At 46.2% G+C, this 19,876-nt stretch overlaps 1 protein-coding gene and 1 pseudogene across 2 annotated transcripts in view; both read left to right on the top strand.

The window, feature by feature from the left end:
• The window catches only part of LOC310795431 (dual specificity tyrosine-phosphorylation-regulated kinase 2-like), a gene marked incomplete at both ends in the record, with an annotated part of 109,907 nt that extends 92,542 nt beyond the window's left edge, over nt 1–17,365 (top strand). The window contains 4 exons of the mRNA XM_083657465.1: nt 810–1,023; nt 5,798–5,888; nt 8,206–8,587; nt 17,089–17,365. Of these exons, the coding sequence (XP_083513591.1) occupies nt 810–1,023; nt 5,798–5,888; nt 8,206–8,587; nt 17,089–17,365 (964 nt within the window). The remainder of the gene's footprint in view (nt 1–809; nt 1,024–5,797; nt 5,889–8,205; nt 8,588–17,088) is intronic.
• A 615-nt stretch (nt 17,366–17,980) lies between these two features.
• The window catches only part of LOC310771607 (myelin regulatory factor-like protein), a 52,623-nt pseudogene continuing 50,727 nt past the window's right edge, over nt 17,981–19,876 (top strand). Inside the window, exon 1 of the transcript in view lies at nt 17,981–18,009. The product of the transcript in view is annotated as a myelin regulatory factor-like protein (transcript). The remainder of the gene's footprint in view (nt 18,010–19,876) is intronic.

The raw sequence follows: 19,876 nt of genomic DNA, 5'->3' as shown, positions 1-19,876 counted from the left end.
ACACCCCAAAACCCCATACTCATCTCCGGCAAACCCATATCCACCACGGACTCATTCAAATTTATTGGCACCCATATAAGCAATAACCTCAAATGGAAAACCAACACAGATCACATCTACAAAAAATCCAATCAAAGACTCTTCTTCCTCCGTCAGCTCAAAAAATCAGAGTCAGAAAACATCTCCTGCTCCGGTTCTACCTGGCCATCATACAAAGCATCCCCACCTCCTCCATAACCATCTGGTACAGCAGTTTGAACATTCACTCCAAAAATAAACTACAGAGAATCATCAATAAATCCTCCAAAATAACCCGCGCCCCCCTCCTGTCACTTCAATCACTGCACCGCCAAAGAACAGTTAAAAGGGAAAGAAAAATAATTTCTGACCCCACTCACCCAGCACACCATGTCTTTCAGTTGTTGCCCTCCGGGAGGCGTTACAGGTCTCTGCCCACCAAAAAAACACGCTTTAAAAGCTGTTTCTTCCCCACTGCCATACGAACACTTAACTCTATTGTGTTTTTGTAATTACAGTATTGTATTTATTGCATGTGATGTTCCATGTTGGAACCTGGCTTATGTAACGTACTGTACTGAAAACAAATTCCATCAGCCTGGCTGTGTGGTCCTTAAAGTATCTAATCTAATGTAATCTAGAGAGCTTTTTCAACTCACTCCTGGCGATATTCACGCTTGTGACAATATTCACAATTATCCGATTAATGGAAATTCATCACCATAACATTATCTTGAGTGTTTTTTATCACGATAGATAATACCTTATATTGTCCCACTCTCTGCCTTCAGGAACCACATCTGCATGACGTTCGAGCTGCTCAGCATGAACCTGTACGAGCTGATCAAGAAGAACAAGTTCCAGGGCTTCTCTCTGCCCCTGGTCCGCAAGTTTGCCCACTCCATCCTGCAGTGCCTGGACTCACTGCACCGTAACCGCATCATCCACTGTGACCTCAAGCCCGAGAACATACTGCTCAAACAGCAGGGGAGGAGCGGTATCAAGGTACAGCCTGAGGGAGAGGGGCGAAGTCAGATCACATCCTGGTCTTCCACGCCATTATTCAGATGAGGTTTACTCGTTAGCCGATTTCTGGCTATTCCCCGAACCAATCACTAGTGACCGACATATCTGAACCCAAGGCTAGAAAACTTTGAATTTAAAATCTTTGTTTTTCTACATTATTATTAGGTAAAATCATTGAAAGTGACCTTTAACATAAATAAAACATCATACAAATTATTAGATTAGATTCAATCCTCAACCTTTTTATTGAAATTAACCTGAAAAGGGACATTTTTATGTTTCTATCATCTATCTATCTATCTATCTATCTATCTATCTACAGTATCTAATCTAGCATATCTATCTATCTAATGTATCTTATCTAGCCTATCTATCTAATCTATCTCTAATCTAGCCTATCTATCTTTATGTATGTCTGTTTGTCTGTCTATCTATCTATCTATCTATCTATCAATCTATGTCAGGGGTGGGCAATTATTTTTCATGGGGGGCCACATGAGAAACCCAAATTGTTGCCGGGGGCCGAACAGATATTGTCATGCCGTAAACCAGGGATGGGCAACTTTGATGATAGAGAGGACCACAAAAAAATGTCCTCGCTACCAGAGAGCCAGATTTTGCTGAGGGCTGGAGGCCGAACGGCGCCGGCGCAAAAGATTTGGGGCATTTGAAGCCAGGTGTAGAGGAATAACTAATTTTAACAGTTGTGATGTCATCATTATTCAGTCTTAACCACCAATATTTGATCCTTTTCTCACTCACTCCTATGTCACCAGTGTTGCCAGATGGCAAATGTTGAATTATCGTACCAGAGGGTCACAATTATCGTTTTTGGAGTGAAATTATCGTACGCCCCCTCCCCAGCGCGGTGCGCCTTCGGCGCGCCAAAGTCGGGGGGACTGCAGCTGATCACAGGCTACTTTTTGGACTTGGCATGATCTTTCAACACTGTGATCTCAGCCTGCGTTGCAACAACAACAAAACACCCTGCACGTATTGGCTGCAAATATGTTGTTTGAAGAGATGATTGTATAAACAGATAGAGTGATAGACGTAGGATTCGTCTAAGTGTCACAAAATGATGAAATTATCGTACATTTGGGGGATTTTGGGATTATTGATCGTACATCGTACAGAGGTCGAAATTATCGTACAAATACGATAATTATCGTACGTCTGGCAACGCTGTATGTCACCACCTGCTCTCCCTGCAGGGCTTGAAATTAACAAAGCCTGTGTTGAGGGTCACACGAACAAAAATGCACTCTTGAAGCTAAATAAATCCAAAACCAACAAGTTAATTATTTAAATTTCTACTTCAATGTAGAACAGTTACACATGATATTACTTTTAGCCTTTTAGTCATAAAGATTATTGAAAGCTAGCCTATTCCATATTCCAGACTGAAATGTTATAACAGAAGTGGAGTATTGGCCAGAATGACATGAACATTTGGACACTTATTCAGCGGGTACCTTGCATGTTGCGTTCAGGGTTCTGGTTAGGGTTAGCGCGGGCCGCCAGTTGCCCTGGTCTGAGCTATAGGCTACTGTATTGTATTTTTAATTGTATATTTTTTACTTTAGAGCAAGAGAAAATGTCTGCTCTTGTTGAAGCTTGGGCTAAAAGCCCCTGAATTTTACATTAATCTTTTAAAATAAAGGTGTGTTAAAAAAGCTATTGCGTGTTAACACATTCACTGCCAACAGTTTTTCCAATACAGTAGGTAGCTTCTGCCAAGGGTTTTTTTGAGGATTCTGGCTCATCTTTCAAGAGCCGAGGATTATTTTCTGCTAGGACTTTGTGAACACAAAATATCTCAAAAGAACTAATAGAATGTGTGCTTTCTCTGTCTAAAAGAGTTAGTTTTTATCATGTTCTGTTATGTAGGCATTAGCAGTTGAATACAGCATGGTTTCAGCGTCTGAGAAGGAAAGCTGAGAAAAATGCATTTTTGTGAAATTCGATATAACAGTCACTTTAACCATTTATTTTTGGCATCAGTGAGACATCAGACATCTAAACAATAGTTCTGAACAGTAATTTCCTCAATATAACAGCACCCCCACCCCCTTCTCCTTCAAACTCCTCCCTCCGTGGGTGTGTCTCTGGTGGCTGCAGCGTGTGTCACAGGCGAGTCTCTGCTGCCTGTCTGTGCTGCCTGGCGGCCGCTCGTCGGGCAAGTCTGGATCGGGCTCGTTCGTTTGTTGTGAGCTGGGATGAAGCTGCGTGCGATTCTGGGCTTTCTGCTGTGTGTTTCAAAGTGTGTTGCACCCAGAGTCTATTTTTGGAATCCCCCACCGTTGTGCGCCAGCTCCCAGCGCGAAAGCGTTTTCGCCAAACCATTTTCATGAGAATGGTTTCCTCACGCTTTTTCCTGCTGTTTTCGCTCGGCTTTCTCTAGTCTGGAGAGCACTGTCGCCACTTAGTGGCTCGGGAAAATAGGTTATACACATTCAATAGCTCCCATATTTTTATAGGAGATGTAAAAGGGTTTGATCCACGTCCCACCGTCAAAAAAAATAAAAAAATAAATTTGACGAGTTAACTCGTTGACAGCAGTCAACCGTTGTTGTTTTTTGGACGAGTTAACTCGTCGACGGCAGTGAACGTGTTATAGGCTATTGTGCGTTACGTTTTCAGTGCTGTGCCTTTTCTCTGGGTAAACAAGAAGTGAGCTTGAAATTAACTGATCTGCTCATTTTTTGGGACTGTGAGCCACGGGCGCCTGAAGCAGGTGGACATGGGGACATTTTGTCCCCCTAAAAATTTGGTCCTCCTGATTTTTTTTGATTTTTTTGAATACAAATTTTTTCCCCCTCAAAAATCCAATGGGCATGCCGCTTAGAGCCCACTTTACACTGTTTACACAGCCTGTGATGCTTGTTAAAGCCGTGATCATTGTGGGATTATTACACCTGAGAGACAGACGGACCCGGGGATCAAGTTATAGAGAGCCCACTTTACACTGTTTACACAGCCTGTGACACTTGTTAAAGCCGTGATCAGTGTGGGATTATTACACCTGAGAGACAGACAGACCCGGACTCTGTACTGCACTCACTAATGCACTTTAGGATGGCTTGAATGTGTTGTCATTGGCTGCTGCTATAATGGTATAGTATACGGTTAGTTTTATTTTATTTTTGTGTTGAGATGACAAGTTTTGCACTGTGTTTCAAAGTGATAATAATAATAATAATAATAAGTTCAGTGTTTCTGCCTGTGTTGCTGTCTGTTGTAGTGTAATTGTAAAATTACCTAAAGGGAGAGCAGGTCACCAAGTGAGTGAGAAAAGGAGAAAATACTGAATAATGACATCACTATAGTATAATCCTAATGTTAATTTAAAATGAGATATTCCTCTAAATATGGTTACAAATCATCCAAACGTCCAAAAAAACATCAATTCTTTTTTTGTCCCCCTAATTGCAAACTCGTTCCGGCGCCACTGCTGTGAGCTATAGCTCAAAGTTCAAAATATGAGCTATGAGCGTGAACTAGTTCATTTTAATCTGCGTGAGTTGAATTTTGAGCTAGCTCTTGTGAAGTGTGAGCTTGCACAACACTGGAGACACCCCAACTTCCAGTCACTTCCTGTATCTGTGCCACCTAGGTTTCCACCCACTGCCACGCCCACTTAGGAGACTACATGTAGCAGCAGGTCCTGAGTCAATGGGAGAAGTTAACATGATCTCAGATTATGACAGATTATTTCGCCCCATAGTCATCAACGTAAACATTGGGCCCATTTTCTGAATATCTTCTGAACATTCTGACACTAAAATGGCAATTTTCAGACAGACACATCAGGAGAAAATTAACTTTGTTCAAGACCTGTCTCTGTCTCAGCAACACATGTGAGGTTCGTGGATGTAGTAGCTAAATCTGTGGTTGGAAAAAATATTTTTTTAACCAAATATCTTAGTTACAACTAGATTGAGCTAACAAGGAGCAGCTTTGTGTTTATATGTGTGGTGTGTGTAGAGTTTGGGAACTCACAAGCTCAAATTAGGATTACTAGATCTGCACTAACCCCGCATCACCAGGCTCTCTCTTACCACAACACTTCAAGGGGAGAGGTGACCATGCACATTAAGGAGACCATTTCCTATTATTGATGGAGCCTGGAGTGGGGTGTGTCTTTATATTAAAGGTCTCTGGCACAGCCTCTCCTCTCCTCTGGCACCGTGCACACGCAGGCAGCTTGACCATGGATGGACCATCCCGTGTGTAATTCTGAATATATTTCTGTCATTCAAATTTATCTGTAAAAGTCAGATTGTTAATTTGTTGTGAGCTTTTATCACCAGTCAATCAAAGGTTTCTATTTGAAATGTCCTAAACTGAAATGTAAGTGTGGGCTTTTCGCTGCCTATCACACCACACCCACTTTGTGAGTCCTTTGTGAGAGGAAGTAGTATTATGCTATGGGGCTGGACCCGGGCTGGGCTCGCGTATGGTCGGACTTGTTTTTTGGGGGCCCGAATCGATCTAAGATGTGATCTGAATTCTGAACCTTAGTAGTGACCAATGTATCTGAACTGATCACTAGTGACCGACGGAACCTTGTAAAATGGAGAATGGTTATTGTATAAAACCTAAAGATTAATACATCTCTCTGTCTCCCCGTCTCTCTCTCACACAAACACTTTCTCCCTCTCTGTTTCTCTCCCCCTCTCTGTCACACCCTCTCTCTGCCTGCCTCTCCCTCTCTCTGTGTGTCTCTCTCTCCCTCCCTCCCTCCCTCCAGGTAATAGACTTTGGTTCTAGTTGTTATGAACATCAGAGAGTCTACACCTACATCCAGTCCAGGTTTTACCGAGCGCCGGAGGTCATTCTGGGTAAGAGATATCACCAGGCGAGAGAGACGCCAGAGAGCCAAACTTCCAGGAGTGGGCAATTATTTTTCCTGGGGCCGCATGAGAAACCCAGATTGTTGCTGGTGGGGGGAATGGGGGGGACGACAAATATATTGTCATGGCGCAACCTCTAATTTTATAACTACCCGGTACTACGGTAGATTAAATTATAGAAAACATACTGTGCACTTATTCTTCAGCATTTATTATATTGAAAATCAGTCCAAACAGCCAATTGAGGTCATCTCATTCGATTTCTTTTTTAGCTTGAGTAAAACGATGTGGTTCGTCTTAGAGCTCCTGGGCCAGGCAGAACCATCATGGGGCCGCATAATGCCCAGGTCTGTATTAGTGTGTGCCCTTAAAAGAAAGTTGTGGATTTCCTCATTTAAAACTAAACAATGTGACGCATCAGATAAACAAACTAATGTTTCCCAGTGTCTCCTTCATCATTCATTCATCAACAGTAGCGGGAGATTTCTTCCACTCCCACAAATACACAGTATGTGTGTAAGATTAAAGGAGAATTCCTGTTTTTTACACCCCAGACCTTATTTCCAGCTTAAAATATGATGTTTTACTCACCCAAATAACTTTGGTGTCATTCTGATCCCCCTAGAAGATATTCAGATCCGAGTAGAGTCCTGGAACTGGCCAAAACGGGCGTGAACGGGGCATACGTAATACGTAATAAATAACTTATTTTCTGTCACATCGCGGTTCATTATGGTTGTTATATAAGTATGAGAACATGAATTAGCTATGTAACAAACTGTTTGCTGTCTGAGTGTCCGTCACATAGATAACACGTCCCGCTTTATCTCTCGTTGCTGTTTGTAATCGATATATGGCCTTATTCCATACGAGCAGCAATTGAGTGATTTCAGTTTTGTTCTCTTGGGTGACATCTATGGCGATGAGTGGTAATTGCAGGTGAGATCCAAACTGTCAATGGGCTCTATCAGATAGATAGTGACTTTATTTTATCTTTTTTAGATGAAAATGTTTGAGATTATAACTTTAAATCAGGATTCTGAGAATAATTGCAGAATTCTGAAAATAAAGTCAGAATTTTGAAATTAAAGTCAAAATTCTCAGATTAAAGTCAGAATTCTGAGGGGAAAAAGAAGCATACATGTGACATCACTGACGATGTCACTGATGATATTGTCGATGGTGTACCGGAATTTGAATGTCTCGGGTCCCTAGAATTTTGTGACGTCAAAATCGGGTGATGAGCCAAAAATGGTTGGGAACCCCTCGTCTAACCTCTCTCTCTCTCTCTCTCTCTCTCCTGTCTGTCTCTCTCTCTCCACAGGCTCCAGGTACAGCATGACCATAGACATGTGGTCTAACCTCTCTCGCTCTCTCTCAATTCAATTCAATTCAAAGGGCTTTATTGGCATGATAAGGTGCATCTTACATTGCCAAAGTATACATTAGCAACACTTAGTAATTACAAAGAATCAAAAACAGAAAACAAGACATTTTGTTACCCAGTAACATAAATCACAAAATCTGAAGATATTCAAAGAGGAAGAGAAAAGAAAATTAAATGGAATGTGATAAGATAGAATATAATAGAAGACCATTGTTGACCGGAATCTATTCAGAATAATAACAGAACAGTAATAAACGGGCAGTTAAATGGTGATAGTGCAAATAGTGAGCAATTACAGTATATTAACAAAAAAATCACAGAATCTGTAAATAACCGTTGTTATTTTGAAATCTTCAGAAGAGAGAGAAAAACAAAACAAAGCAAAAAAGAATAAAATTCTCTCTCTCTCTCTCTCTCCTGTCTGTCTCTCTCCACAGGCTCCAGGTACAGCATGACCATGACCATAGACATGTGGTCTAACCTGTCTCTCTCTCTCTCTCTCTCTCTCTCTCTCTCTCTCTCTCTCTCTCTCTCTCTCTCTCTCTCTCTCTCTCTCTCCTGTCTGTCTGTCTCTCTCCACAGGCTCCAGCTACAGCATGACCATGACCATAGACATGTGGTCTAACCTGTGTGTCTCTCTCTCTCTCTCTGTCTCTCCTGTCTGTCTCTCTCTCTCTCCACAGGCTCCAGGTATGGCATGCCCATAGGTCTAACCTGTCTCTCTCCTGTCTGTCTCTCTCTCCTGTCTCTCTCTCCTGTATGTCTGTCTCACTCTCTCCTCTCTCTCTCCACGGGCTCCAGGTACGGCATGCCCATAGACATGTGGTCTAACCTCTCTCTCTCTCCTGTCTGTCTCTCTCTCCTGTCTGTCTCTCTCTCCTGTATGTCTGTCTCACTCTCTCCTCTCTCTCTCCACAGGCTCCAGGTACGGCATGCCCATAGACATGTGGTCTCTGGGCTGCATCCTGGCGGAGCTGCTGACGGGCTACCCTCTGCTGCCGGGCGAGGATGAGGCCGACCAGCTGGCCTGCATCATGGAGCTGCTGGGCATGCCCGGGCAGAAGCTGCTGGATGCCTCCAAGAGAGCTAAGAACTTTGTGTCCTCTAGAGGCTTCCCACGGTACTGCACGGTGAGCACGCTGCCTGACGGCACGGCCGTACTGAACGGCGGCCGCTCGCGGCGCGGGAAGCCACGCGGACCACCCGCTAGCAAGGACTGGAGCGTGGCGCTGAAGGGCACCGATGACCCGCTGTTCCTGGACTTCCTGAAGCAGTGTCTGGAGTGGGACCCCGCAATCAGGTAGGGATAAAATGATGAGCGGTTTAACATAAGATAAGATAAGATCAATTAAATTAAGTCCCACACGGGGAAAATTCACTCCCCACAACAGCTCACATAGAAGAGTGACACAACATTAAAGAACTCTAAAAATAAACAAGATGTATTCTCCAGTGTTTCCCAAAGACTGGGTCGGGACTCGGGACCTACAGCGTCGCAGGAGATTTTATTTGGGTCACCAAATAAATTTGCAGAATTTCTTCCACAGTCTTTTATTTAAAATGTGTAAGCTATATTGTTTTACTGAGAGGAAACAAAAACAACGAGATAGCCTGTTAACTCTGCCTAAATGCATTTATCAGTATTAAGTATTCAGGGTGTATATGTTTTTAATAATGTGCAAAAAACAAAGTTATGATTTACCAAATGTATATCTCTTTGAAATGGCTGGTTTACCTATTCAAGATAATATAAGGTGATGTGGAAATGACAGAAAAAATGGTCAGGAACATTAATTTATTCACATATTTGCTCTTCTCACGATTTATAGATAAGACCTATTGTGAATTGGGTCGCGATGGTTTGTAATTTAAAAATAGTGGATCCTCAGGAAAAAAAAGTTTGGGAACCACTGCTCTATACACACAGTAAAATACTGAAAATGTTTTATGATGATAAAGTTGTACTATATAAAATAAAAAAATTGCACAGTATAGTATTTTGCACAGTATAAATTACAGTATAGGAGGTGTAACGACCAGCTCGTTTGAATGACGTCACCACCCACTGATCAGGAGTTCATTCATGCCTCTCAATGTTACCACCCACAGAGTCCCATAATCCAATCACAGCCCTCTCAAAAAAAACCTGCGTAGTGTGAACCAACCTCCCGGAAAACTACTAGTAGAGTGTGTGTCAGACCAGCGAGCTGGCAGCTGTCAGTGTGTGTGCAGACGAAAACTCATCTTTAACAAGCGATCGGCGTCCGTGCGTGATAAGTCTGCGTTGTGTAGCCAAATCGTGTGAAGATATTCGTCTTTGTAGTCCGCTCTGGAGAATGATTGGAATTTCCTGGAACAGTGTACATATTTCCCCTCGGAGTTCCAAGAGTCAGTCAGCCATGGCGGATCTAGGCAGCCGAGGCTGCTGACGCAATCTCTCCTTGACCACTGACTGACTGACGGGTACCGCGAGTAGTTGTCGCTGAGACAAATTGATACAAACATTACGTACTGTGCTGTGTATCAAATTCCTCTTTTTGCTGTGTTGACTTGGGTGGATCCGGGGTAAAACCCGGACTGGATTTACTTTACGTTGCATTACCCTGTGTTTTGGAACTGGATTGAACTTTGTAACGAACTTTGTACTGGATTAACTCTGAACTGGATTGAACTCTAGTCTTGACTGTGGGGCTATTCACATACGCACTCACACACGCATGCACGCACTCACGCACACACACACACATGATCTGTGTGTGTAATGTTCCTTAATTTCACGTATGCAATACAGATTGAAAACTGAAGTCAGTTGTTGGCTGTTTGTTTTTTGCAGTGCTGGTTTCTTGTGTCATATTGCTATGCTATTTGCTGTTTGCTACATTGTTTGTATGGTTTGACTGAATTATTTGATTTCAAATGTATTATTATTATTATTTGTCAGACGAGACTCTGACTGGCACCCCACTTTCCCTTAAACTAAAAGGGTCAAACCCGCTACAGAGTATAGTAGTATACGATAGTATCCAGTATACGATAATAAATACAAATAATAATAATAATAATAATAATACTTATATAGCGCTTTTCTAGTTGGTGAAGGGCTTTGTAAGTGATGACGAGGAGTTTGTAGTTGATCCGGTAGGAGACGGGAAGCCACTGAAATTCTTTTAAGACTGAGGTGGTGATGTGCCAAGATTTGGTATGGGTAAGAAATGGGGGGTTGAGTTCTCGACCAGTTGGAGTCTGCTGATGAAGCTGGTGTTGATGTCGTGGAGGAGTGAGTTATAGGAGTCGAGATGGGAGGAGATGAATGCATGGATGAGTGTTTCGGCAGAGGGCTGTGTGAGAGAGGACCAGATCTTTGCAATATTACAGAGGTGGAAGAAGGAAGATTTGACAGTTTGGCGGATGTGGCGTTGAGAGAAAGGGTGGAGTCAAGGATATCGCCATGGTTGCGTGCCTGGAAGGATGGGGAAACAGTGGTGCCATCAGTGATGAGTGTGGGGTTGCTGATTTTGATGAGGGTGGAGTGATTTGGAGCGGATGAGAAAGAGTTCTGTTGAGTTTGAGAAAATTGTGATGCATCCAGACTTTAATTGCAGACAGGCAGGAGTTGATGTGAGAGAGCGGTGGGTTGTAATAATAATAATAATAATTCATTTATTTTATATAGCGCTTTTCAAGACCCAAAGACGCTTAACAGAGAAACAAAAGACAAGCAACAGGGAACAGAAACAGGCAACAGATACAGGTAACAGGCAACAGTTAGAGAACAGTTACAAATAACAGTGGCGGTTCAGGGCAAGGTTGTATGGAGAAGCAGAGGGGAGGAAGATAACAGGAGGGAGGGGCGGGAGGGGGGGATGGGGGGGGGCGGAGGGTGGTGGTTTGGAGGAGGTGGTCAGGGGTAGGGGAGGTTGTAAGCTTGGGAGAACAGTTAGGTTTTAAGTGGGGTTTTGAAAGTGGGGAGTGAGGGAGAGTCTCGGACGGTCTGGGGGAGGGAGTTCCAAAGTCGGGGTGCGGCGCGGGAGAAAGCACGGTCACCAAAGGTTTTGAGTCTGGATGGGGGGATGATGAGGGTGGCAGTAGAAGAGGATCGGAGTGTACGGGAGGGGCGATGGGGGATGAGGAGGTCAGTCAGGTAGGGGGGGGCTCGGCTGTGGAGGGCTTTGAAGGTGAGGAGGGGTAATTTGAAGTCGATGCGTTGCTTGACGGGGAGCCAGTGGAGAGAGTGGAGGACAGGGGTGATGTGATCGCGGGACCGGGTGTGAGTGAGCAGGCGGGCAGCTGAGTTTTGGACCATCTGGAGTCTATGGAGGGAACGGGAGGTGATGCCGGTGAGGAGGGAGTTGCAATAGTCGAGGCGGGAGGAGATGAAGGCATGGATGAGGGATTGAGCAGCAGGGGGGGAGAGGCAGTGTCTGACTTTGGCGATGTTGCGGAGATGAAAATATGAAGTTTTGACAACGGAGCTGAGGTGGGGATCGAAGGAGAGGGTGGGGTCCAGGATGAAACCAAGGTTGCGTGCCAGGGGGGAGGGGGTGATGGTGGAGTCGTCAATGGTGAGGGTGATGGGTCCGGTTTTATTGAGGGTGGATTTGGTGCCAATGAGGAGGAGTTCAGTTTTGTCACTGTTGAGTTGGAGGAAGTTGTGGGTTAGCCAGGTTTTTATTGCGGATATGCAGTTTTCGATGTGGGTGAGGGGTGGGTTCTGGAGGGATTTGGTGCTGATGTAGAGCTGAGTGTGGTCGGCGTAGCAGTGGAAGTCCAGGTTGAATTGACAGATGATGTGACCAAGGGGGAGTATATAACAGAGGAAGAGCAGGGGGCCGAGGACTGAGCCCTGGGGGACCCCCTGCAAAACAGAGGAGAGGGTGGAGGAGTGACCGGAGAGGGAGATGAATTGTTGTCTGTCGGTGAGGTATGAGGTGAGCCAGTCCAGTGCGGTGCCCTCAACACCCAGTTGGCCCAGCCTTTGGAGGAGGATGGAGTGGTTCACAGTGTCAAAGGCTGCGCTCAGATCGAGTAGAACTAGGATGTTGAGGGCACCAGAGTCAGCGGAGGTGAGGAGGTCGTTGATGACTTTGGAGAGGGCGGTTTCGGTGCTGTGGTAAGGACGGAAGGCAGACTGTAGGGGTTCGTAGAGGTTGTGGGAGTGAAGGTGGGAGTGAAGTTGGGTGGCGACGATGCGCTCAAGGGTTTTGGAGAGGAATGGGAGGTTGGAGATGGGGCGGTAGTTGGAGAGGTTGGCAGGGTCGAGGGTGGGTTTTTTGAGGATGGGGCTGACAGCGGCGAGTTTGTAGACAGAGGGGACGTGACCTTGGGAGAGTGACTGATTGAAAAAGGCAGTGAGGTGGGGGATGAGGGCGGGGAGGCAGGCCTTGGTCAGGGGGGTGGGGAGGGGGTCGAGGGAGCAGGTGGAAGACTTGGAGGCGGTGATAATGTCGGTGATGAGGGAGGAGTCAACAGGGGAGAAGGCAGCGAGGGAGGGGGGAGGGAAGGTGATAGTGGGGGGGGGGGGGGGGGCGGAGGGGTTGGCGATGGAGGCAGTCAGGGAGGAGTGGATTCTGGAGATTTTGCTGTTGAAGGCGTGGAGAAATGAGTTGCAGAGTTCAGGGGAGGAGAGTGTGTTATTGTCCGGGGGTTGGAGGAACTTTTTGACAGTGGAGAAGAGAGTGCAGGGGTTCCTGTTGGTGCTGTTGATGAGGGTGGAGAAGTGGGCAGATTTGGCGGCTAGGAGTGCATCACGGTAGGAGGAGAGGTGCTGTTTGAAGAGTTCGGCGTGGACAGTGAGGTGGGTTTTCTTGTGAAGTCGTTCCAGTTGCCGGCCGGTCTGTTTCATCGTGCGGAGGTGGGGGGTGAACCAGGGGGAGGAGGAGGTGAATGAGACTGTGGAGGTTTTCAGGGGGGCCAGGGAGTCAAGGGAGTCGGTGAGTGCAGAATTGAGGAGGGTGGCATAGTCATCAGGGGAGGAGGGGGCGGAGTCAGGGGGGGGGGCGGGGGGGCAGAGGATATAGTCTGGGAGAGAGAGTGGGTAGGTCAATGGATTTGATGTTACGGAAGGAGATGGTGCGTTTGTTGGGGCGGCGGGGTAAGGGCAGGGGAGCAGAGAAGAGGATGCAGTGGTGGTCAGAGAGAGGGAAAAAGAGAGGGTGAGGGTTGGAGATGGGTAGAGAGGAAGAGCAGACTAGATCAAGAATGTGGCCTTTGGTGTGGGTGGGGAAGTTGATGTGCTGGGTGAGGTGAAAACAGTCAAGGAGAGAGAGGAAGTCAGATGTCAGAGGGGAGTCGGGTTGGTCAACGTGGATGTTCAGGTCACCGGTGAGAAGGAGGCGGGAGGAAAGAGAAGAAGCGATGGTGAGGAGTTCAGAGAGTTCAGACAGAAAAGAGGGGTGGGGCTTGGGGGGACGGTAAAGAAGAAGGGCAGTGATGGAGTTGGGAAGTGAGAAGGCAAGGTGTTCAAAGGAGGACATGGATGGGAGGTTGAGGTTGAGATCATTGATGAGTAGAGATTGTTTATGGAGAACGGCGAGACCCCCCCCCCCCCACGCCCAGAGAGGCGGGGCTTGGCGATGTAACTGTAGTTGGGGGGGGTGGCCTGATTGAGTGAAAAGAAGTCCAGGGGCTGTTGCCATGTTTCGGTGAGGAGGAGAAGATCAATGTTATCTCATTCCTGGCCATATACGTCTTTAACGTCTTATCAGGAATGTGCCTCCCAGCCAAAGACGTGTTTGACGTGTTTTTGTTTTTATTAGTGCTTACAGTAGTTCAAAGACTTCCCCAGCCTGTGACATGGTATCAGGTCCCTGGCCTCAAAGACAAAGCCGACAACACGTGAACAAACAACTACGCAGCTGTTGTTTTGAAATGGAGGAGGAGGAAAAACAGAAAACGGAGAAACGCTGCCTGTTGCAGAGAGGAGAAACGCCATTGAAACGCCCCTCGGCGCGCTGCACGAGCTGGTCGCCTTGCTGCAGGGCAGCGAACCTGGATGAGTTGTTCGCGGTAGTCGGACCAACATGATCGATCCGGTTCCAGCGCCTGGTCCCAAACCCAAGCCGGACCCCGTTCCTGTGTCCCAGGCGGAACGAGAGGAGCCATTTTTCACAGCGCATTTGCGCCGTGCATCAAAGACCCGCCGGGATTACATTGAAAGTGACTATAGGCTCTTTCAAACACAGATCACGCAAAATTGTAGTTCGGGAAGCTCGTAAAGCTTGGCAGCCTCGCCACACATTTTGTTGTTGATATATATGCATTGCCAACGATGCAGAGGCAGAGGAGGCTAGACGCTGATCTCAGACCAGTTTGGTGTTCTCCTCCTATGCTAATTTGCGGGGAGATCAATAGTGTTCCCTGGGAAGGAGGTGCGATCCAGCAGCAGCTGTGGACAGAACTCTCTCTCTGTGTGTGTGTGTGTGTGTGTGTGTGTGTGTGTGTGTGTGTGTGTGTGTGTTGATGTTACTCTACTGCTGCAAGGCTGCTTTGGATAAAAGTGTCTGCTAAATGACGTAATGTAATGTAAAGAGGCACACATGGGCCCCACACACACACACATTCACACTCACTCACACTGAGTAAACTGTATTGTTGAATGTAAAAAAAGCACTTCATGTATATATATATATATATATATTTTGTCATTTGTGTCATAACGAATAATATTTACATGTCTGATGTCAATATAGTTCAAAATAAAAGAATTGAGAGCGAGTTCTGCCTGAGATTGTGTCCTTTACAAAAATGCCATTTTCTCCAATTTCTCTTCTCAGAGAGACCTTTTTGGTGAAAACAGGGTGTATATAAATGGCTATAAGTAGAGTACAGAACATGCTAAAAGCTCACTTTTTTTTTCTGGTGAACCCAGAGACGTACATCTTCATTTTGAGGTATTGCAAATCACTTTGGTGCTAATAGATAATTTACTGTGGGTCTTGAAAGATGACCAACAATTATGAAAATCTTTGGCCTGAGCTAAATATTGGCAGTCCTAAACTGGCCATGAATGAGTTATTGTCCAGGATGAGTTCGGATATGATAGGTGATTTGTTGGAGAGAGAGCGAGTGTTCAGCAGGGCAAGGGAGATGGATTTGGGAGCAGGGGGGAGAGAGCGGAGGTTGTTGGGTTAGCAGAGCGGCAGGTGGTATTGACAGGAGGGCGGGAGTTAGTCCAGAGTGAGGGAATGTTAGTGTCAGCAGAGTAGTGTAGGGTCCGGTTGCGGTTATGGCGGGGTCCACGGTGGATGTAGCGGCAGCAGCGGAGGATGTTAGCCTTGCTGACGGCGGTGAAAGCAGGAGCAGAGAGACGGTGGTTATTCTTGAGTGAGTGAAGGTTGGCAGCAGAGTAGGAGAGGCGGGGGAGATATTGTGGAAGTTGGGGGGTAGGTGGAAAAAATAATGGTCCAGGTGGAAAAAATAAAAATAAAAATGGTCCAGGGGGAAAGGATAGGAGGAGCAGTAGTGAGAGTCCAAGATGGAGGTATGATATGAGGAGAGGTGACAGTAATCCAGGGAGAGTGGTGTTGACGGTTAATAGTGGCAGGTAGGGTGAGTTGTTATTGTTGCAGTTGTTATTGTTGTTGGTGTGAGGATTGTTGGTGCTGGCCCAAGACCGAGCCCGTGCGGCGGGGCAGCCCAGCCGTGCCATGGTGACAGACCAACTCCAGCAGCAGTGAGGGAAAGTGGGGTAGCGATCACTCACCTGCAGAGATGCGGGTCGGTCAGGAAGGGGCGAAGCAGATGGAGTCCAAGCAGTGAGAGTGAAGTGATAAATCCAGCGGGAGGAGTAATCCAGAGACCAGTTGATCAGCGGAGGGGAGACAGGAATGAGGAAGTGATCGATCGGTTTAATCCAGAGGGTAGTGGGGACGTGTTGATCAGCCGGGGGGAAAACGGGAATGATCAAAACGGTTTAGCAGGGAGGATGTGACAGAGAGACACGAACGAGGACGGGTGGACCAAAACAAAACAAAATAAACACACGAACAGCTAACAATAACGAAAGACGCGGGCAGAAGCGGCAGTCACAACAACAGACGCCAGCAGTGCTCTGACCCAGAAACGGGAACGTGGGGGGGATTGGTGCAGAGGTATATCTGAGTGTCATCGGTGTAGTACGGAACCTTGGGGTGTATATATATATATATATATATATATATATATATATATATATATATATATATATATAGTATGCCTTGTGTGACAGTGGATGTGACAGAGGAGTGCTTGTGGAGGGAAATTAACTGTGATCAGTTGGAGAGGTTTGGAGCAAATCCACCGAGGTCTTCAAGTCTGGTGAGCAGGATGTTGAGGCTCACGGTATCGAAGGCAGCACTCAGGTCGAGGAGGATGAGGAGGTTGAGGGAACTGTAGTCAGCAGAGGTGAGGAGATCGTTGAGAACCTGAGGAGTGCAGTTTCTGTACTGTGGAGTGGGCAGAAACCAGACTGGAGGGGTTCAAATAGGTTATTGCAGTGTAGGTGGGTTTGGAGTTGAGTGGCAATGAGGCATTCCAGGGTTTTTGAGAGGAAGGGGAGATTGGAGATTGGCCGGTAGTGGTTGAGGCAGGATGGATCGAGACCAGGTTTTTTGAGGATTGGAGTGACAGCGGCAGTTTTGAAAGCAGAGGGGACAGTGTTGTGGTACAGTGAGAAGTTGAAGAGGGAAATACATATGTTCTAACCTGAGATACGTAGCTACCAGCAAGTGGTTGTGATTGTAACAGTAATAACAATAGTAAAAGTAATAATAATATATATAATGGTGATACGTAATTTTCATACCGTTTCATCTCTCCGCTCAGGATGACACCCGGCCAGGCGCTCAGGCACCCGTGGCTCAGGAGGCGACTGCCCAAACCGCCCCCCACCACCTCCGGTGACAAGACCTCCTTGTCGTCGAAACGCGGCACCATCCCCGAGACAGCCGTCACCTCCATCTCCAAGCTGGACCCCACATCCTCCAAGACCATCTCCAAGCTGGAGCCCTCCACCTCTAAGACCAGGACTAACTTGGCAGCAATCACCGATGCCAACGGGAACATCCAGCCCCGCACCGTGCTGCCCAAGCTGGTGAGCTGAGAGTGAATGCTGCATTCCAGACAACTCGGAACTGGGGATTTTCTGACCTCCTACTAGAAAAAGTACACTGGAACACCACTCAAAGTCGGAGTTCGGACTTGTAACTCGGGGGGTGGGTGGGGTGGGAGGGGGGGGGGGGTGAGAATCTACCCAGACTTCAAAGATAATCAGTTGTTTGAAGTCCCGCAACACACAACAGTTTTGTGCAGCTGGAACGCTTTGAGGTTGGAGGTGGGAATTTTCAACTGGGAAATTCCCACCTCCGAGTCGTCTGGAATGCAGCAGAAGCGGCCCAGGCTCTCGGCTCAACGGCTTGGGTGAATGCCCCTGACTGAACACAAGCATCATGCAGTCTGTCCCGTCAGGGGAGCGTTCGCGCGGAAACACGCAAGCGAGTGCCGAGGTGCGTTCAGTCACACAGGGGTGCGTTCAGTCACACAGGACTGACGGCAGTCCGTTGGGTTGAAGGAGACCAGTTTGGAGTTGGGGGGTGACTGACCAGCGGCCTGGGGGTCAAACTAGTCTCTACACTCAGATTGACGAGCCAAGTCCCTCTGAGACACAAACAACGGGTTTCTTACTGTATGTGAGTGAACGGGGAGACCGAGGGCGGACATGTTGGAACTGGACCAGGACTACTTACAGTAACTGGGCTGTTCAGACAATCCACACACACACACACACACACACACCACTCTGTAGCTCCTGAAACACACACACACACACCACTCTGTAGCTCCTGAAACACACACACACACCACGCTGGGTATCATTTGAAAAATTACAATACCAGTACCCTTTAAGTGAGACCAAGAGAGTACTTCATTCAATACAACAACAACAAATAAATTGCCGTCAACTCGTCACACACACCGCGCTCGACATCTCCACCACAGACTGTATGGGTTGTAGCTACTGCGGTATAGGGCCAGTCACACGTCACATTCAATGGCACGCAACCTTGCCCTGCTCAGGAGCCACATTGACCAAAATAAATCTTTGAAAGAGCCACAATCCAAAAAAGTCCCTTTTCTCCCTTTAGTTTATTTGTTATTTTTATTTATTTATTTATTTTAAGTACGACTTAAAAGAGCCACAACTACCCATAAAGGAGCCTCATGTGGCTCTAGAGCCTCGGGTTGAGTATCACTGATCCGAAGAACGCTTGCGGTGATTGGCTGTGAGCAAAACCATACAAATAGTAATTTTGTGTGTGTACAAAAAGGATTGAATGCAGGTTCCGTTTGACTGGAGAAGTTTCTACTTGGTACTGGGTTACTTCAGTCGATATCTTTAAAGTCGAGCTGAAATGAAAAATTATTTTTTAAAGTGATATTAAACAGCCCCAAAATCAGTTTTTCTCTCTGATGTTCGTAATTTAATTTTTTTCAATCAGAACAGATGTTAGGGTCCATACTCCACCATTTTTTGATAGGATGAAATCAGAATGAATGGGATTACTAAAAAAAATTCAGATAACGCATGCGCAATATCATTCAGAGCCGAGCCCCACCGAGAGTACGTCTCCCCGCTCTCCACAAACAGCACAGAGGCAGCTAGCTAGATAGCAACACAGCCTAACTCTGATTTGGCTACTAAATTTGGTAGTTGTAAAACAATTATGTCATCAATGAGCAACAGATTGTGAAAACGAATTTTGCCATTGAAAAACGTGACTTGGACATAACAAGCAAGCTATTAATCTATCTATCTATCCCCCTAGCTATCGACAGCCCCCGCTAGGCTGGCAGCTGTGTTGGGACATTTCCTTGTGGCAACTGGCCGGGCAGGGCTTCACTTAGACCAGCTGCCGTAACACAACTCCCCACCCGAAGTGGGTGTGACTTTGGCTGTCTAACATTGTATGAGAAATCGCTTCACACTAATCAATATTGTCTCTCTTTCAAGCCACACATCTACAGTGTGCTTACGTCAGCTAGAACTATCAAATTTCAACCCAATATCAACCAATAATATCATGACATGACAGCTGTCAATCAATCTTCATGGCTAGGAAGCAGGCAACATGGCTGCCTACATGGGCAGACTTTGCTAGCTCTTAAATGTTAATATACTTATAATAGCCAATAAGTATATAACATACAAAATAAAATGAACGGTAATGTAATGTAGAATGCAATGTAATTGGCATGACATGTAATTGGCTCGTTAACTCGCATTCCAGCAATTTATGCTATTTACCGCACGCTTTCCAAGCGGGCGGCCAGCTCTCTGCCTCGGGGAGAAAGAGGCTGTGTGCCCGGAGTGAACCAGCCAGTGAGCACGCAGTGCACAGCGCTGTATTTACATTATACTGTGTTTGTACATAGACTGTTATTGAAACGGTAGGTTTCAGATTTGGCCGGTAAAATGCATTATTTTGCAGACTGCTGTCTCACTCTGCTCAGAGGCACAGAGCACTCGCCTGAGTCGCCTCACATTCAGTCAGTCCAGTCAGTTCAGGGGGTGCTCTGCAGGCCGAGTTGTAAAGATAACTTTTCATAAGTTGTA

The sequence above is a fragment of the Poromitra crassiceps genome, assembly GCF_964638095.1.
Source record: "Poromitra crassiceps genome assembly, chromosome: 2".
In the NCBI taxonomy this organism is placed as follows: domain Eukaryota; kingdom Metazoa; phylum Chordata; class Actinopteri; order Beryciformes; family Melamphaidae; genus Poromitra; species Poromitra crassiceps.
Note: the sequence above shows the minus strand (reverse complement) of the source record. Positions and strands in the feature narration are given on the sequence as shown.